Here is a 17,554-nt window from a genome sequence, read left to right as displayed (position 1 = left end):
GTGAGTAGTGGCTAAAATGAAAACAGAAAGTAATATGCATATCATTTCTTCCACAGAGGCCCCCGAAGAAGGGACATTGGTCCCGAAATGCATCGGGCCAACTAAATCAGCAATCGTCGATCATTTGTCATGAATGTACTATGATAATCAAGAAACTTTTTCGATTATGAATTTTGTGTATTGAAATACATTGTGCTTTATTAGCAAAGAGAATGCATTAACATATAATTTGGAGTTATTCTTGTGAAATAAGATCTCAGAATAAACATGAGAATCAAGCACATAGATTGAATCAGTAGAATCATTTGATAGGGGGAAATAACGTAATCATTGGCTGTGCGCCTGGTATGGTTGTAATAATCTGTCCAAACAGGAAGCCAAAACCATCATGTACCTAGGAACAGTTGAAAACGGATTGAACGAATTCGCCGAAATGTCCAGTTATATTTAATACAACAGCCAACACGTACTAGCCCTGCAATCCTGCGTGAACATGATGTCCACGTGGCACGCACATGACAACACAAACGGTCGCTCCACCAATTGCTCCCACGAAAAGCACCCATCTAAATAAATCAAGCTGAAACTCCCATGCCTTTTGGGACAGGACTGCGCCACAGCATGTATAGAATGATGCTTTTATACCATTTACGATGCCCCCTCCGGGAACTAATCAACAAAACAAAACCGCGAACACTGGAAAGCATCCTATATCCTAGCAACGCCTCAGTCAGCATCTTCTTTCCGCTTGACCAATCCATAAGCAGCTGACACACGGAGAATACACTCAACCAATTGAGACCCGGTATTTATCCAGGAGCCGCGAAAGAACCAATGACTGACGTCTTTCTGCTCGAACGAGGATACAGCAGAACCCGGAGCCGAAGAGACGACCTCCAGCGAGGAGACGCCGCCCGGCAAGACGCCGAAAAATAAATAAAGAATATACACTGAATAACAGGTATGACTTAAAACCCGACCGAGGCAGCGCATAAAACTCGGCCTCCCCACCGGTCATCCCAGCGATGCCTCAACACACACACCAATAACCCCGAGCTCACAGCCGCCCTTCCATAAACGAGCAAGCAAGCCCTTAAAAATATGGCACACTTGATCAACATGTACAACTGTGAGAACAATTCAAATGTATATATCCTTCCTCCCCCAGAGCTTTCTGGAGAAACCCATACAAAGACTCCGCTTTGCCAGATACATGAGAGCACCGCCACCACGTTGGGCACAGTGACCAACAAGACAACCACAACAAAGAGGAACTTTCACTTTTTTCATGTGGGTACGTGACTTTTAAATATCATTTCATGAGCACCTATAACTGATCAATGGCCATGAGACACTTAAACCTCAAACTAAAACATGCCCTTACACCCTTACAGGTGTAGTATGATGTCCTACAAGAACAACATCGAGCCCTGATGAAGACCTTTCTTAAATCAGCCCCTGTTACCGCACACAAGGTCGAAACGCGTAGGCTTATGATTCAGGCCAGGAGAAGTGCATGCCTTATGACCTAGTGATACAGAAAAGGGGGTGGTGATGAACAGAGTGTCTGAATTAAGCAGACCACTCTTACCCAGTCCAAAGATCAGGGCTTGATCCATCACCGTTATTTATCTCACTGCCCCATCCCAGCTCAGAACCTGGCTATATGCAAATTAGTCTGTCCCTGGCCCAGTGCATCATGGGAACAGGGCAGACCAAACTACCAAGCCAATTCTTCACCAGAAAGGAGACAAGCTACCGGGGACCGGTTTCTGGCATTTCAGCCTCTTCGGCCCGGCTTGCTTGAATCCTGATGGAGCAGTGAGAAAGGGACTCATGTCTGAGTATACCCTGCCACACCTATAGTGGCCCAAAACGATACAGAAAAGGGGGTGGTGATGAACAGAGTGTCTGAATTAAGCAGACCACTCTTACCCAGTCCAAAGATCAGGGCTTGATCCATCACCGTTATTTATCTCACTGCCCCATCCCAGCTCAGAACCTGGCTATATGCAAATTAGTCTGTCCCTGGCCCAGTGCATCATGGGAACAGGGCAGACCAAACTACCAAGCCAATTCTTCACCAGAAAGGAGACAAGCTACCGGGGACCGGTTTCTGGCATTTCAGCCTCTTCGGCCCGGCTTGCTTGAATCCTGATGGAGCAGTGAGAAAGGGACTCATGTCTGAGTATACCCTGCCACACCTATAGTGGCCAAAAACGATACAGAAAAGGGGGTGGTGATGAACAGAGTGTCTGAATTAAGCAGACCACTCTTACCCAGTCCAAAGATCAGGGCTTGATCCATCACCGTTATTTATCTCACTGCCCCATCCCAGCTCAGAACCTGGCTATATGCAAATTAGTCTGTCCCTGGCCCAGTGCATCATGGGAACAGGGCAGACCAAACTACCAAGCCAATTCTTCACCAGAAAGGAGACAAGCTACCGGGGACCGGTTTCTGGCATTTCAGCCTCTTCGGCCCGGCTTGCTTGAATCCTGATGGAGCAGTGAGAAAGGGACTCATGTCTGAGTATACCCTGCCACACCTATAGTGGCCAAAAACGATACAGAAAAGGGGGTGGTGATGAACAGAGTGTCTGAATTAAGCAGACCACTCTTACCCAGTCCAAAGATCAGGGCTTGATCCTAGTGAATCATTGGGACATACAGTGAGAGACGTATCTCACGCCACGGCATAAAATTCACAAAAAGGAATTCTTCGACCTCATACAGGACTATAATTAACGTGTCTTTGTGGGAAAAGTATTGATACCCCAAAGCTAGTTACCCCTTTTTCTGATTTAAAGTAGGACCTTCCTCTTTCTTTAAGCTACTCGGAAGAGGAACAAAACTGAAAATTGTCTGTGAGCAACACACATTGAGATTATAGGTCATTTTATTGTTTAGTATTCGTGTACAGTATTGTTAAATGTTGTGTAGATAAATGTTTATGTTAGAAAATTATCTTTTGAATTTATGGAAAAATTTTCTTTACTAAAGGAGATGACTACGATTTATGTGCGTACATCTTATCATGTATCAATGAATAATTTTTGAAAAAATGCACAATTATAAACTCAGTCAATGTCAATAAATAGGGCATTGTACAAAAGTATGTGTCAAATCTATGGTGTCAGAGGCATTTCTACTTTGATATAATTAAATTATAATCAATCCTGTGTCAGCAGTCACAATTCACAAAATTAGCAGTCACAATTTAGTCACAATAGAGGCAGCGATGCGCTAAGATGCTAAGCGCTACAGGCAATCAATTTCAATGAGAATCAGCGAAGCGCTACGATACCATGCAGCAACCAGGCAGGCAGGGCGGGGAGCAGCTTGGGGAGCGACCGCGTCTGCAGGCAGAGACGACGGGGGTGTTTAGACTTCAAACTTCACAATGATAACGTGTGTACAAATAAAAGTCCATCCCATCACTGGACATCATAAAATACAAAGATTTACCTTGACATGAAGAGCCGCTCTTTTAAACTTGAGACCCATTCTTTTTTCCATCCATGAAGAATGACTTTTGGACATACAGGTTAAATAGTCATGTGCTCTACACATTTTACAATAGATCTAAGATGCTGACAATGCTACCTATGATCAGAAGATGAAGTTAAAGATAGTGAAAGAGACATAGAAGATGTGACAATCTGTTTACGGAATCCTGTGTGAATCAGCCCATTAGGATCGGATGAATATGTCAAGTTACATTGAACCACTAGCAACTCCTTGGTACATTTCAGCCTCGTTCTTAGGACACATTTTTGTGTGACTCATATTTGTAGATCTGCTCTTGAGCTTTGCACTGTATCATTGACCTTAATCAGCAGGTTTACTGGTTGATATTTTAATACACTTACAGATTCCATTGAAAACCTGGAAGTCACTTATTGTAAAAGACTTTATCGACTGTTGTACACGTGATGTTGCAGAACTCACACATGAAATCTGAACCTCTTAAAACAATCCAATGTATACAATTGTAGAATGTGTTTATTTTTATCATTATATAGTTGGAATGAAAGAGTCAAACAATCTCTTCAAATGTTATGAAGGTTAACATTTTAGCCTTCCTACATGGTCGAGCAGATTGAAAATTGCTGATGTGTATTTGCATCTATTGAATAAAATCCTTAGCTTATAATCATGATGCTATGAAATTAAGAACAACTCTATGGCCTTGTGGCTAGTATGTTCATGTATGATTTAGCAATATTTACACGCCCTGTCTAGTGAAATGTTTCATTCTAGCAACAAACCCGCCTCAAAGGTCAAATAACACAAAGTAAGAATTCCTTATTCTTTGAGGGTATGTGAGTGGAACCATTCTTACCTAGTAGAGAACAGTTCACTAAGTAAGCCTTGCAAACAACTAAGAGAACATTTTTTGCTTCAGGAATCAGTGATGACACATGATCAATAAACGTGTGCAGTCATCTCTGCATTAGACCACAGTTTTGCTCTGACTTCATGGTCTGAAACACATATAAAAGCACTCTTATCGAAATGGCTTTTTTGTTGCAAAATAAAACAACCCCTCATCCGAAGGTGTACAACATTCGATCAGTTTTTGATGGGTGATGGAAGATTCCATTCCTGACGTAGAACGTGTCCTTGACTATTGCTGAGCGCCCATGAATGGAGTTCCGGGCATCTTTCACAACATCACCTGAAATAAATACAAAATTGTCATTATCAGAATGATGATCACAACGAGAGACACTTTTCTAGGCATTGGGTTCTTGCATTCCCAATGAAGGGAGTTGGCTTACATGTACACAAAAGCCAATGGACTTTGAGAAAGGCTACTCTTAAATTACAGGTTTATCTTTTAAAGACTCTAGCAGGACAGGAGAGACTAAACCTACAATGGTGCCAAGAATAAAGAAAGCCATTGGTGAGGCTTCAAACCTGGATCCATGTATCTCAAGTCGAGTTCCCCACTTCAGAGGTCCAATGAAATAGAGCTGCATGGTGACATAAGGGTCTATTTGAAAAAGTGGGGAAACGCAAGGAAGGCGAAAGTAACACAACAAGCACAACAGAGGAGAAACGACCAGCCAAGCAAAGATGCATTTGTTTTAGGTAAGATTGCAAAAGGAGAAGGAGTAAAGGTGACATTTTTAGGACAGAAGATAACTAGGAAGATGCTAGGTAATGGTTTGGGCTCAAGCTAAACTCTTGAACCGTTCTTCTGCCCCACTTAGCGTACTATTATATAGGATCGTCCTTAACTTTGCTACTGAAGATCTCAAAGCTTTCTTGGGGTAGCTGTGGTACAAAATGGCTAGGATAAACAGCAGTTCTTTCCAGAAGAAAGGTATATGGCACAGAGAGTCTTAAAATGTACTCGCTGTTGAAGTGAAAGCCAATGCAATTCCTTCAGATGGCAAAAAAAGTGGAGGTAAAGACCCACAAGTAAGCAAATGGAATCAAAGCAGACATATCGAAAGATGTCCTATGCTGCTCTTTGAGGGCCGAGACATGCCGGATTAAAATAATGTACTCCTGAGATAAATGCCTGCACTAAATTACAAATTTGGAATCATTTGCAAAGTTTATGGTTATCCTTAAAAACGAATGCTGTTGAACATTTTAGTAAGCGATGCACATCTGTGCTCTATGTAGTACCTGCTGCCAGCACTTTGGAGAACCGTGAATTACAGGTCCTACTATTAGCCTACTCAATGGTGCTCATTCTATTAAACTTAGAAAAACTGAGACGCCCCAGTGGGGTAAAAACCTATAAACTGCAGGTTACTCAGAGATCTCACCAGGATTCAATGAACACCAATCATATTGAGAATATAGGAAAAATACTCAATACCATATCCTATATTCCCATTTTTCATAATAATTCTTCATTTGGTCTAGTACAAATCATAGATGACTTATGTGAGGGATGGGGTCATTTGAATTCCTGGGAGGTGAGGAAAAGCCAGTTCGGATTCCTCTTTTTCATTAACTAAAGAAAATAATTATTTTAAACTGGTCTTTAGCGTTTTAAAATTTTAGCAATATGATTTCATCACAAAAATAATGTTGAGCCCATTTGTTCTCAGTCCACAAAGTACATTAAATTGCAAGATCTCTAGATGTGTGTCATTCAACTGTAGATGCCTCCGGGTGACTATGTATGGAAGTCTCATAAGCGATTTACGTTATGTTACTACATGTTATACACATTTATGAAGTTTTGATATGAAGACGTATCACTGCCACTCCTATGTGGAAGTAGAAGGACCAAATTACGTGGAAAAGCTTGCTACATTATGAAACAAACTGGCAAACTATGCAGCTTGCAGACAGGGCCACTTATTGCGGTAACCGTGAAGTAACAAAGCATCGTGTCGCTTCTTGCCTTTTAGAACTTGGTTGATACTTGGTAGAGTTTAGAGGTAAGGTATTAGATTTCTGACTTTGTATTTGGGCGATGTTGGGCTAACACGTTTGAGACGATTGTAACAATTAAGTTTGTGATTTGGCAATTTGGATTTTTTCAGAGATTTGATTCATTTCAAGTCACATCCCGGTAAGACATTAATTTTTCTCCATGATCCTAATACACTTGGTGCAATGTGATTGTAGTGTACAGATGGTATTTGTATTTACAGGCATGCCTCTACACAAGGGAGGAAGGTCCCTCTAGCTTAGGGCAAATTGATACAAAGTGAGTCAAACTTTCCTTATGTGGATTAAAAGTCTACCTTCGGATGAAAGAGGTTTCGAGGGCCATTTTGGCAAGCAGTCTGCAGTTTGACAAAGGCCAATGCGCAGGTGTAGCGACTTGATTGTATAAAAGAATCTGAGTAGGACTGTTAAGTGTGACTGCTGACAGGGTTGTTTATAAGAGCCAGTGACCATCCACATATGACTTCCTTTGCTAAAATCTTTCTTATCCCTCTTCCATAAAATCATTTTTGTTTGTTTAAAGATGTTTTAAAGAGGTTGGAGGCGGTGACGATTCCCATATTTCATTTGCCGCTAGCTCATTCGAGGTCATCTCAAAAGCCGGCGTCCAGCTGTTTGTTTTTGTCGGGATAGCAATTTGAATTTCTTTCCACATCTGAAAGAGCAATGTCACCTGTTTGGACAGTCTTAATAGTGAAATGTACTTAAATAAGGAACCAAGTTGAACTCGTACTCGATTGAGCAAGCCAACTTCCAGCAGTTTCTGGAACAGGGAGGCATTTTGTGGGAGTCGAAAGAGAAGGCGAAATGTCTTGCCTGGTGCAGAATGAAGAAAGAACTTCCCCGCAAAGGCCTCTTTACCAAAGCTGATTGTTGGAAGGAACTTGGCCTTTATCACTGTAAGAAGAGCTGCCAAAGTTGATCTTTGCAGTTTGTGGTGTAGGGATTGAAGGGCTGCAGCGAAGGAGGTGGTCTTTGGCTTTAATGAGTTAAGATGTAAACGATTAGACAGGCGACCCTGCAAGATATTTATAGCCGGAGGTTCTTGGGACCTGCAGGCCGCCCAGGAACCAGCTACCTTTGTTTTCAATATTCCTTTTGAACACTACAGTCTGAGTCTTTGTAAGATTCACAACCATTTTATTTTCAAAATAGTAAGAATGGAGACTGTTTATTAGCAACACACAAAGATGATGGACAGAATGCTGAAGGTTGTCAAACATTCACCCCCAGTCACAGATCTGGGTTAAATCCATTGTTTTCTTGCTCCTCATGCTACCCCATGTTGGATCCAGCCATATGTAAATCAGTCTTGACCCTCTGCTCCCAATGGGAACAGCCCATCCCAAAATGCCTGGCCAGGTCCTCTCTGGACCGGAAAACAAGCATCCTGGGACGGGTTTCGGTCTATCACCTACATCAGGGTATACCCTTCCCTCTTAGGGCAACTATAGCAACACGAAAAGAGGATGGATGGAATGCTGAAGAAATCAAACATTCACCCCATTCAATTTGTTTGCTCATCATGCCTCCCCAGGTTGGTCCCAGCCACATGCAAATCAGTCTTGACCCTGCTCCCAATGAGAACAGTCCAGCCCGAACTGCCAGGCCAGCTTTTCCCTGGAGCGGAAAACAAGCATCCTGGGACCGGTTTCGAGGTATCACTCCTCATCATCAAGGCTGGCTTGAATCTAGTGGCATAGCAAGCATGGACCCACGTCTTGGCATACCCTTCCCACTTAGGGCAACTATAGCAACACAAAAAGATCATGGACAAAATGCTGCATATTGTTAAACATTCACCCACAGTCACAGATCTGGGTTAAATCCATAATTTATTTGCTCACCATGCCACCCTAGGTTGGACACAGCAATATGCAAATCAGTCTTGACCCTCCTCCCAGTGGCCTGGCTTGGCAGTTCGGGCTGGACTGTTTCCATGAGGAACAGGGTCAAGACTCATTTGCAGATGGTTGGGTCCAAAACTGGGTGGCATGATACAGTGGCATAACATTGGCTCCCGCAGCCCCCGTGGTGCAGGGGTCCGAGCTCCAGTGGGCCCCCTCAGCACAATACTCTGGTAGGCGAGCTCCCGAATGAGTCCGGAGAGGGCCCCTCAGGTTTCATTACGCCACTGGTCCCTCATATATGAGTCTGAAGGTTATTTTACAATTGCTTAAGAGTGATTGTCAGGTATTGGGGCACCTAAACCACGTAGCAGTTGTGCACTGCAATTTCCACACTATTAAGAACATAGAAGTAGAGACACGTACATTGTTCACAAGAACACAGATTGTTTTCATTTCACTAGTGGGAGCATGTTTTTGGTAGCACCTTCACAAGCACAGTTGATGCAGACACAGATATTTGATTTGACATGTACTCTGTTTTATAGACAAACATTGACATCTTGTTGTTTATCTTTATTGTTCCGGCAGGAGGGCACAGAAGACTGTACTTTTGAATGACACATTTATTGATTTTCCCGTGATGATGGGTTATCTAACCCGAAATGCATTGGGTCTTTCTAATTTGAATGTATTGTTAATTTTGATACTGTGTAATCATGCAAAGTATCAAGGATCATTGTTGTTATATTGATTTGTGTACATACATTTTGGTCAACAAAATCAGTAGAATTTTCAAAAAAAATTCAATATTGATTTTTTTCCAAAAATCTCCTTGTGTAAATATTTAATTTTTTTATTGAAAGTATAACATTTCTACAGCACTGACAGAAACCTTAGGGACTTCGCACAGTGCGCTGTGAGTTGGAACGGATGGTTTCCGTCTCCTATTTTCCAGGAATTTGACAATAGGGTCACAGGCAGAACCCTTAAATTACAGCAGCACGCACCTCTATAATTTAGTTAATTTGGAAAACGTTTAGTGATAAACTTTTTGCAATTAGGTGTGCAGGTTGAAACGCATTTTTCAGAAACTATGCAGCATGTTATGTAAATGCTAGCAACTTATTCAGTTAGGGCCGGCACTAGGCATGGGCAGTGTGGGCAGTTTCCCAGAGCCTTGTGCTCAGCTAAAAAAACAGGGGACCCTGCTTCACTGTGAAAGGCCACACCTGCTCCTCCAGGGCCCCCAACCCCACACAATCGCATTACAAATGCGAGATGTCTTGACCATGCTGGTCAGGGCATGGTGGCATTCCTGTGGGTGCAGGGGTGGGAGGGAGGGACCAACAGAATGGGGCCGGCACAGTCAGGGGCGGAGCAGCACCTCTGTTAAGTACCGGCCATTCAAGGCCCCCTTTCTACATTTTGTCGCTAGGTGACAGAAGGCCACTTTGTTTCCAGGACCAGCCGGACACAGGTAAGGAGAGGTGGGTGAGGGGTGGAGGGAGGAGCCAGATCAACTGCCTTTTGTTAACCTTTGCATCACCCATAGCAAAGACTTTTTCAATGTGAATGTGATTTAACATGTATGTAGAACTGCCGGTGGGGAGGCAGTGTTTTGCTAAAGGCCTCGTTACTGCTTTGAGGCCCAGGCCCCCCCTTTGCTGGGCCTTGAAGCACTGGAGCAAGCTGCAAGATCCAGGTATGGGGGCCGCCTTCCCTGGGCCTTGCAGCCATTAGTCCCTCTTTCCTCTCCTTTCGTTTATTTATTCCTCCAAGAAATGGATCCGAAAAAGAAATACATTCTTGCTGGAAATGTCTTTTGTAGACATGTTTCTATTCTAAAGTGCTGCCTCGCGATGGAGAGAAATAAAAATAACTAAATAAAGCAAGACAGAGTGGGTCGCAAAGTGGCCAGATTGATTTTATTCACACCCAAAACACATTAGCGCCACTTTACAGAGTTTGACAATGAAGCGCTACTTTTGTTTTCTCGTCTTTCTTTGAACAATATTGTTTTCCCCGGGTGGGAAAGTGCACCATTCCTGGATGTACTGCAATAATTAGTTGATGGGTTGATTGGAAAATAAAAGGCGTACCGTGGCTCTATGTTCACGAATGTGGTCTTTTTAAACCATGCTGCTTACGTTTTGTAAGGATATAAGTAATGGACACTGAAACTGGTCCCTTCTGGGCCCTGTAGTCATGTCCATAACTTTTCAGGCAAAAGCACTCACTGATTTTTGAATAATAAGTGCAAAAGCGCTAAAGTAACCATGTTGTTCCTTCTCACATGCATTACTTAATCTTGCATTCCCTATGAGTGTTTGCTTTTTCCAGGATGTTGTTTTTTTTTTTAGGCAGCATATTACTGTTGTCTAGTGCGTAATTTGAACTGAGTCACATCCAGGTCTTTATGGCGGGGCACAAGTGGGTTGTATTTGAAGGCAGTGCGAGTTTTGCTCAGTAGGATGTGGCACTATCTACAGAGCTGACGAATTTGGGACTGGGGAACCAGGATCAGCCTTCATGACCAGTCCACCACACTACTCTCCTAAAGGAGCACATTCTCATACTAGACCATAGAAGGCCCGCAAAACTTTAGAAGCCCGGTGTCTTAGCACCAGCAGGTGGACCCTAACGGTGGCAAGTGTGTGTTTAGCTTAAAGGCCTGTCGACGACAATCCATACAGAAGTTCACCTCCAGTCTTGCGGGCAGGCCTACAAAGCAGCAAACCTCTTAGAGCAACAGTGACTCTGTTGCTGAGATCACAGGACCCTTGAACAGGAAGGCTCTAGGGCGGCGCGACTGGTGAGATCGCACTGAGCGTTAAATTCGGTGGGGGTGTCATGTTTGCAAGTATATTATGATTTTAAAAGCACTTGCTGCCTCATTCCTGGCCTCCAGCAATTTTTGGCAACAATAAAAATGTCATGATAACTCTGGTGATTAATGTTCTTCCTAGAGAGAGATGGAGTTTTATCAGGTGGAAATTGTGACTTGCGAAAAGGTAGCGCAGAGGGTTAATCTGCCTGCTGCAAAGCACATATACCATGCAGATCACAAAGTGCACATAATGTAAATAGGTCAATGGGATACTGATTTTGTCAGTGAGATCCCTTTGTCACTTGCAGTTTATAAGTCAAAATCCTAACATAGAGCAGTGAGCTATTAACTTTCATCTTTGGGCTGCATGCAAACTGCAAGGTATTAATTAGAATACTATGTTTTTTTCCCAGTCTTTGATTATCCTGATGTTGCAAAAAGAGTTCTTTTAGATAGAAATCAATTCTGGTTATTAAAGAGAACCACCAACCATGGTATTTCGTTCTAAATTCGGAGTTTGTGTTTCTCCAGACCACTCACTATTAAACTAAACTGCCTACTGGTATGATTGTCATGTGATTCCTACACCTTTTAGTCCTTTGTCTTCTGTAACCTTCCCTATACAGTGATTTACACACGTATAATTGATGTCTCTGTGTAATGTGTGTGATGTAAAGTGCTCTGACACCCTACACTGGTATGAGCGGCGCTGTAAATCAGATTAAATGCATCTGAGAGAGAGTGTAGTTATGGAGACTTGAGGGGCACTGTTAAAGGGTGGTAGTGAGGGAATCTGTGGCAGAGGGAGTCATTGGGGGGCAACAAACATTGTCGCGCAGGACTCCACCAGCGCTAAAGCCGTTCACTACCACTTTCTATAGTTCAACACCACATCAAAAAGAAAAATGTTGATTTGAAACCCCCTTGTATCTGCAGCATACCTTCAAGTCAATGTATGATTTAGTAGTGGGCTCCGTTGTTCTAAGTCTTTTTTTTTATTTATGTGCCATCTTTATTTGTTTGCAGTGGTGTCTTGTATTTTTGCTTTATATGTGTTGTGTTTTTGCACTTAACATAATTCTGGCGATTAAAGAGCCCACACACAAAAAAGATTGTGCAATGAGTATTAGCATGTGCGCGTGGGATACTGGTGAGAGGATTTACGTTAAAACAACTTACTAATTATTAATGTCATTCTAAGGTGGCACAATAATGGCATGGAAAGAAAACAGAGCCTTTTGAAATTTGCGATTATATCCACGGTGTGAGGGGTTTTCTCTTGTTTCATTTTATATTTTGAATGATCCCGCACCTCATTATCTCAACAGGATCTCTTCCCCTTTATGAAACAGAACTGGAATTTATATCATGCACTCATCTGGAAACAATCAGTTAAGATGGAGTGAAAAATATGCATCTTTGTGAGACTTGCACCTAGCTTTTCCATCCAATGTGACAAACGTACTCCATTTAATACAGTTTTAAAAAATATGGATTTATTACACTTGTATATATATATTTTTGTCTATGTTACTGATATCCACATTAGGTCTCTTCAGTGATGCCAAATAAGATCAAAAGTCCTGGGATGTCACTTTCTATGATGTCACTTCTTGTGGTGTTACATGCAAATTAGAGGGGCCTCACACCTTAACTTTCGCCTGGGCCCCAGAAGTTCTAGGACTGGCCCTGTATTCTGAAGTGACATTTCGCTTGCATTTTTACTTCGGGATGTAAAATCAAAGTGCAAAAATTGTGGCAAAGTGTAGACTGGAGGGAGCAAAAGTACCAAACCTGCTTAAAGCACACACTCTCAATTCACAGATTAGAGGGGGATTTGAATGTGTTATGTTATCAGCCGGAATGGGGTGACTACACTCAACTGAAGCTAAGCATGAAGGGCTTTGAAATAAACTGTAGGGTCTTTACTGCACATACGAAAAGGGAAGCATACTATAGTCACGGCATTCAGACTCGTGTGTGAGGAGAGGTCACGCATTTACAGAACATACACGACTTTTAGGGAAAAAGTCAAAGGGGTTTGTTCTGAAATAACGACCGTTAGAAACTATGCACACAGGACGCTGTGATAACTATGCAAACATCTGTTTCTGAACAGTGCCCCTCCCACCCCACATGTAGCGCGCAATGATGCAGGGGGGCAGACTGCAGATGCGACAACTGCGTGCTAAAATGTCTCTTTCCGAACAGCGACCCACAAAGGCACGCAGTCTCACGCACCCGTAATATTCAGGATACTGGGTTTTAACTAGGTGCGGCTGTACAGCGCTCAGACAGTGACATGTGAGGTGTAAGAGCATCACTGGCGACGCACGCACGCTGGCTCACGCACACGACGCCCACTCGAGGTTCAGGGTGTTGAATTTAGGAAGCAGTGATCTGGGGTGCAGACATTATATACGTGAAGCATCTGGCTAATGGTGTCCCTTTTGGAACACCGACCCAGGGGTCGGGATGTGGGGTTTTTAAGATGCAGTAATAGAGGGCACAGAGTGAGTCCGTGAACCTGCCCCCCCTCTCACCTAGCCTCCAGCCATACTCCCAGGATGACAGCAGGGGGTGCTGAAACTTGTCTTCAGGGCTCTCCAGCTTCCGCCGCTGCAGGTACATGGACCGGCCCTGCCCCTCCTTGGAGAAGCCCTGATAGAGCAGCGTGCGGGTGTGGGGCGTGGCGGGTCTCATCTCCGCGTGGGAGAGGGTGCCCCTGCTGCCTCTGCCCAGCTCGGGGGGCGCCGGCTCTGCCTCCCTCTTCTCCTCTTCCTCTTTGCTTGGCGCATGGATCAGGGGCAGCTTGGTGGTGACCACGGGCAGGTTGGCGACCACCCGCCTCCTCCGGATGGGCAGCGGCTGGCGCTCCTGCTGCCCGTACTTGGCCTTCCAGGACACCCGGGTGAAAGCCTCCTTCTCGATCAGCTCCTTCCAGCTGTTCTGGTTCCTGGTGGTCATGAGGTCCCTCATGTTTAGGGGCTCCGAGCCGGCCTCTGGTAGATGGAAACAGCCCCGGCGCTGCCGCGGAGGAGCCCTGTGTACAATCCCAGAGCCTCGGTCTCCAGGGAGACGGCCCTGCGCTGGGGGCAGGACTCGCTCCACAGACTCCCCGGGGAGCAGTGGCAGGGCCGCCGGACAGGTAACTAGATACATAATACCGTCAGCGATTGACAAAGCAACCGGAAGCAAGCAGAGGACAGCAGGCTGTCAAGGCACCGAGAAACAAACATGCCACCGGCACAAAACAAACTGGAGTCAGCTCATGTTTACAAAAGTTTCTTGGGTATGTTTCAAAAAACAATGCAAACTTTCTATCGATCTTTAAAATACATTTATTACCGACAGGAATGGTGAAAATAATAGATATTACAAAAAAAATGACTGTATGTATATATATTTATTTTTTACTATAAAAATAAACTGGGACCTGGCAGCAGAAGCGCGCGAACCCAGCAGAGATCATGATTTGACAAGCAGGAGATACCCGACATAACTTTTTCTTTGCGCTAATAAAGGGGTTCTTGCACAGCATGCTGCGTATATTATTGGATGTGCAGATGCAACAATCATTACCAAAGCCAATGGGTATGGCTTCACGATCCGACACACAAACGTTACCTAACACGCCCTCTTTGTGCAGCTGAAGGGTTCTTGCTCAGAATGCTCATTGAATTATTGGTTGTGGTCATGCAACAAACACTGGGCCTGATTATGAGTTGGAGTGTTATTTCACCCCTGAGAAATAAGGATACCACAGGGTACGTTATTTATCGGGTGCAATAAATAACACCTGTTATGAGTTTATGGGGAATAAATAACATGCAGATTTGGTGTATAACACACCAAAATCGACATCCATTGTTAGATTTTGGCAGGTTTGACCAGACAAAATGTAATGAATGTTGGGTTATTATTTAACACATGCGATAATTATCAGATGTGTTACATAAAACCTAACTTGTAATTCCGTCCCGTGAGTAAACAGATGTTTATGCACAGGACGGAATTTATCGAGACACTCATAATTAGGCTTATTGGCAAAGCCAAAGGGTATGTATGCCTTTATATAAGTGAAAGGATGTCTTTGTGGATTGGCGAGTGGGTGTATGGTTGTTTGGGTAGGTCAGTAGATTGTAATTGTAATTGCATTTATTTAGCGCTTCCTACCGCTGAATGCAATAATGAATTCAGGGGTGGATGACTGGATGAGTGACTAGAGGTGAGCTCAATCTGTGAGAGCATGGCAGACGAACGGGCCAGTAAGCAGATTTATGAATTAGTGCCTGGATGAATGCATGGGTAAATCCAAATCTTGAAAGGATGGATGGATGAGCTTTGTGATCTACATCATCATATGCTCTTTCAACAAACATACGTGGGTAGCACTATCAGACCCCTCAAGACTCGAATCTCGGAACACTATCGGAATATAAACAAATCTGAGGTGGAACCTCCGCTTACAGAACACTTTCAGGAATACCCTCCCCATCAGAAAACATTCAAGTTCTTTGGATTGGAACATATCAAACCACACTCAAGAGGTGTGAATCGCGAACTAACAAAGAGATGAAGGGAGTGTGAGCTAATCATGAAGCTGCACACTGTCGATAAGGGTCTTACCAAAGATGCGGAGATGCACTCCTGGTTATATTGAAGTCCTCCATCTGAGCCTGTGTACCTTCACCGGTACACATATCTGCAACATACTGTACGATGTCGGAACCAATTTGTCTAATACATGAAGACATACAGCAGTGTAGGGCAGACTACAATGAGAGAACACATGACTTATGATTATATGCTTCTCATATTCACAAATTTGATTTAATATACCTCACAGTTTAATTCATATATGATGAAAAATTAGTCATAGGATGCTTTCCTTTTCTCAAATATATGTTTCACTGCTATAGCTGCCTCTGCAGACTTAGGGGTCCATTACGATGTCAGGCGGATCGCCACCGCCATGGTGGCGGTGGCGATCCGCCCGACATAAATGCCCTCCGCCACCCTTTTCCCCCCGCCACATTACAATGGCGGGGGGGACCGCAACGGAGGGAAACACCGCCCGCCACTTTTCCGCCCCGGTCGCCTTGCGGCCGGGGTGGAAAAGGAATAATATGGTGCCGGTGTTTAATAGACACCGCCAGACATAATATGATGTGTGGTGTTAAGTGCCTTTCCGCGGCGGCGCTGCCGCCACAGAAAGGCATGCGGTCTTCAGGGGGCCCCCAGAGTGAAGTACAGGTGGGGGGTACCTGTGGTACCCCCCTTCATTGTCATTTGCAAAGCGGCAGGCACCGCGCGGTGCCTGCTGCTTTGCAAATGACAATGTGAAAGTGCATTTTCAGCATTGTGGCGGGCGGTGCAGGGAGCACCGCCCACCACAATGCTGAAAATACAGGATGTGCCCACCACTGTGGCGGGCACATCCTAATGGCACCCCCGGGACCCCCGCCCTTATGGCGGTTGGTCCAGATTTACGATGGGATGACGGGCGGGCTAAGTCTGCCCGTCATCCTAATGGGGAGGAGTCAAGTTTGTATTCTGCACACTATAATGTGACAACACTGCAATAACACATGCATACTAACTACTGGTATACAAACAATACATATCACAGACCAGACAGGTGGCAAACAAAGAAATATACGTTACAATAACGTTTAAAAACAGTCCAACCATCTTTCATTTAGGTTGGTCCACAGGAGATTTTAGGAATTAATAAAACGGTGAGTATTGCTTCAACCCGTCCGGATTTAGTGTATCAAATTAATTGCATCTATCCATTAATCAGGGGATAGAGTCTACAGTCCGGTGTACAAATCACCAAGATACTTCTGCCGAGCAGTCTCCGTTCCTTTCCGTATTGCCACTAAAAGTTCAGGACACACTAAATCCGGACGGGTTGAAGCAATACTCGCCGTTTTATTAATTCCTAAAATCTCCTGTGGACCGACCTAAATGAAAAATGGTTGGACTGTGTTTTTAAACAGAGTTGGTAGTGACGCTCAAGGGAAATCAGAGTCCTGATGATGACTGTGTAATTGTACAGTGGTCGAAACGCCGTCGACGCTTATGTGGCCAAAAATTATTGGAGGACACATTATTTTTGTATATGTTGTTCCTTTATTGTAACATATATTTCTTCGTTTGAAACCTGTCTGGTCTGTGATATGTATTGTTTGTATACCAGCACTTTGTCTTGAGCGTGATTGTCTTAACTGTTTTTATCATATGTAATACATTTTTGATATATAGAATCTCGGAGAAATTGTTTTTTGCATTTGGGGTTCTTTTCTTTCTTTTTCCCTTTTCCTTCTTTATTTTTTTTTTACATTTTTGCATAATTGTTTAGTTTGAGATTTGGATTTATGTGTTATATTGTATATTTGAAGTAATTTGTCTCTTGAACCATTGTTAGGTATATATACAGACTGTCTCTG

At 43.6% G+C, this 17,554-nt stretch overlaps 1 protein-coding gene across 1 annotated transcript; it reads right to left on the bottom strand.

The window, feature by feature from the left end:
- Window positions 1-3,986: 3,986 nt before the first annotated feature.
- Window positions 3,987-14,199, bottom strand: LOC144783211 (protein SPMIP1). The gene is made up of 2 exons (XM_078662305.1): window positions 13,643-14,199; window positions 3,987-4,680 (listed from the first exon to the last, which is right to left on the bottom strand). The coding sequence occupies exons 1-2, from the start codon at window positions 14,076-14,078 to the stop codon at window positions 4,550-4,552; spliced, it is 567 nt and encodes a 188-aa protein (XP_078518431.1). The 5' UTR covers window positions 14,079-14,199; the 3' UTR covers window positions 3,987-4,549.
- Between the last annotated feature and the right edge of the window lie 3,355 nt (window positions 14,200-17,554).

The sequence above is a fragment of the Lissotriton helveticus genome, chromosome 9, assembly GCF_964261635.1.
Source record: "Lissotriton helveticus chromosome 9, aLisHel1.1, whole genome shotgun sequence".
Taxonomy (NCBI): domain Eukaryota; kingdom Metazoa; phylum Chordata; class Amphibia; order Caudata; family Salamandridae; genus Lissotriton; species Lissotriton helveticus.
Note: the sequence above shows the minus strand (reverse complement) of the source record. Positions and strands in the feature narration are given on the sequence as shown.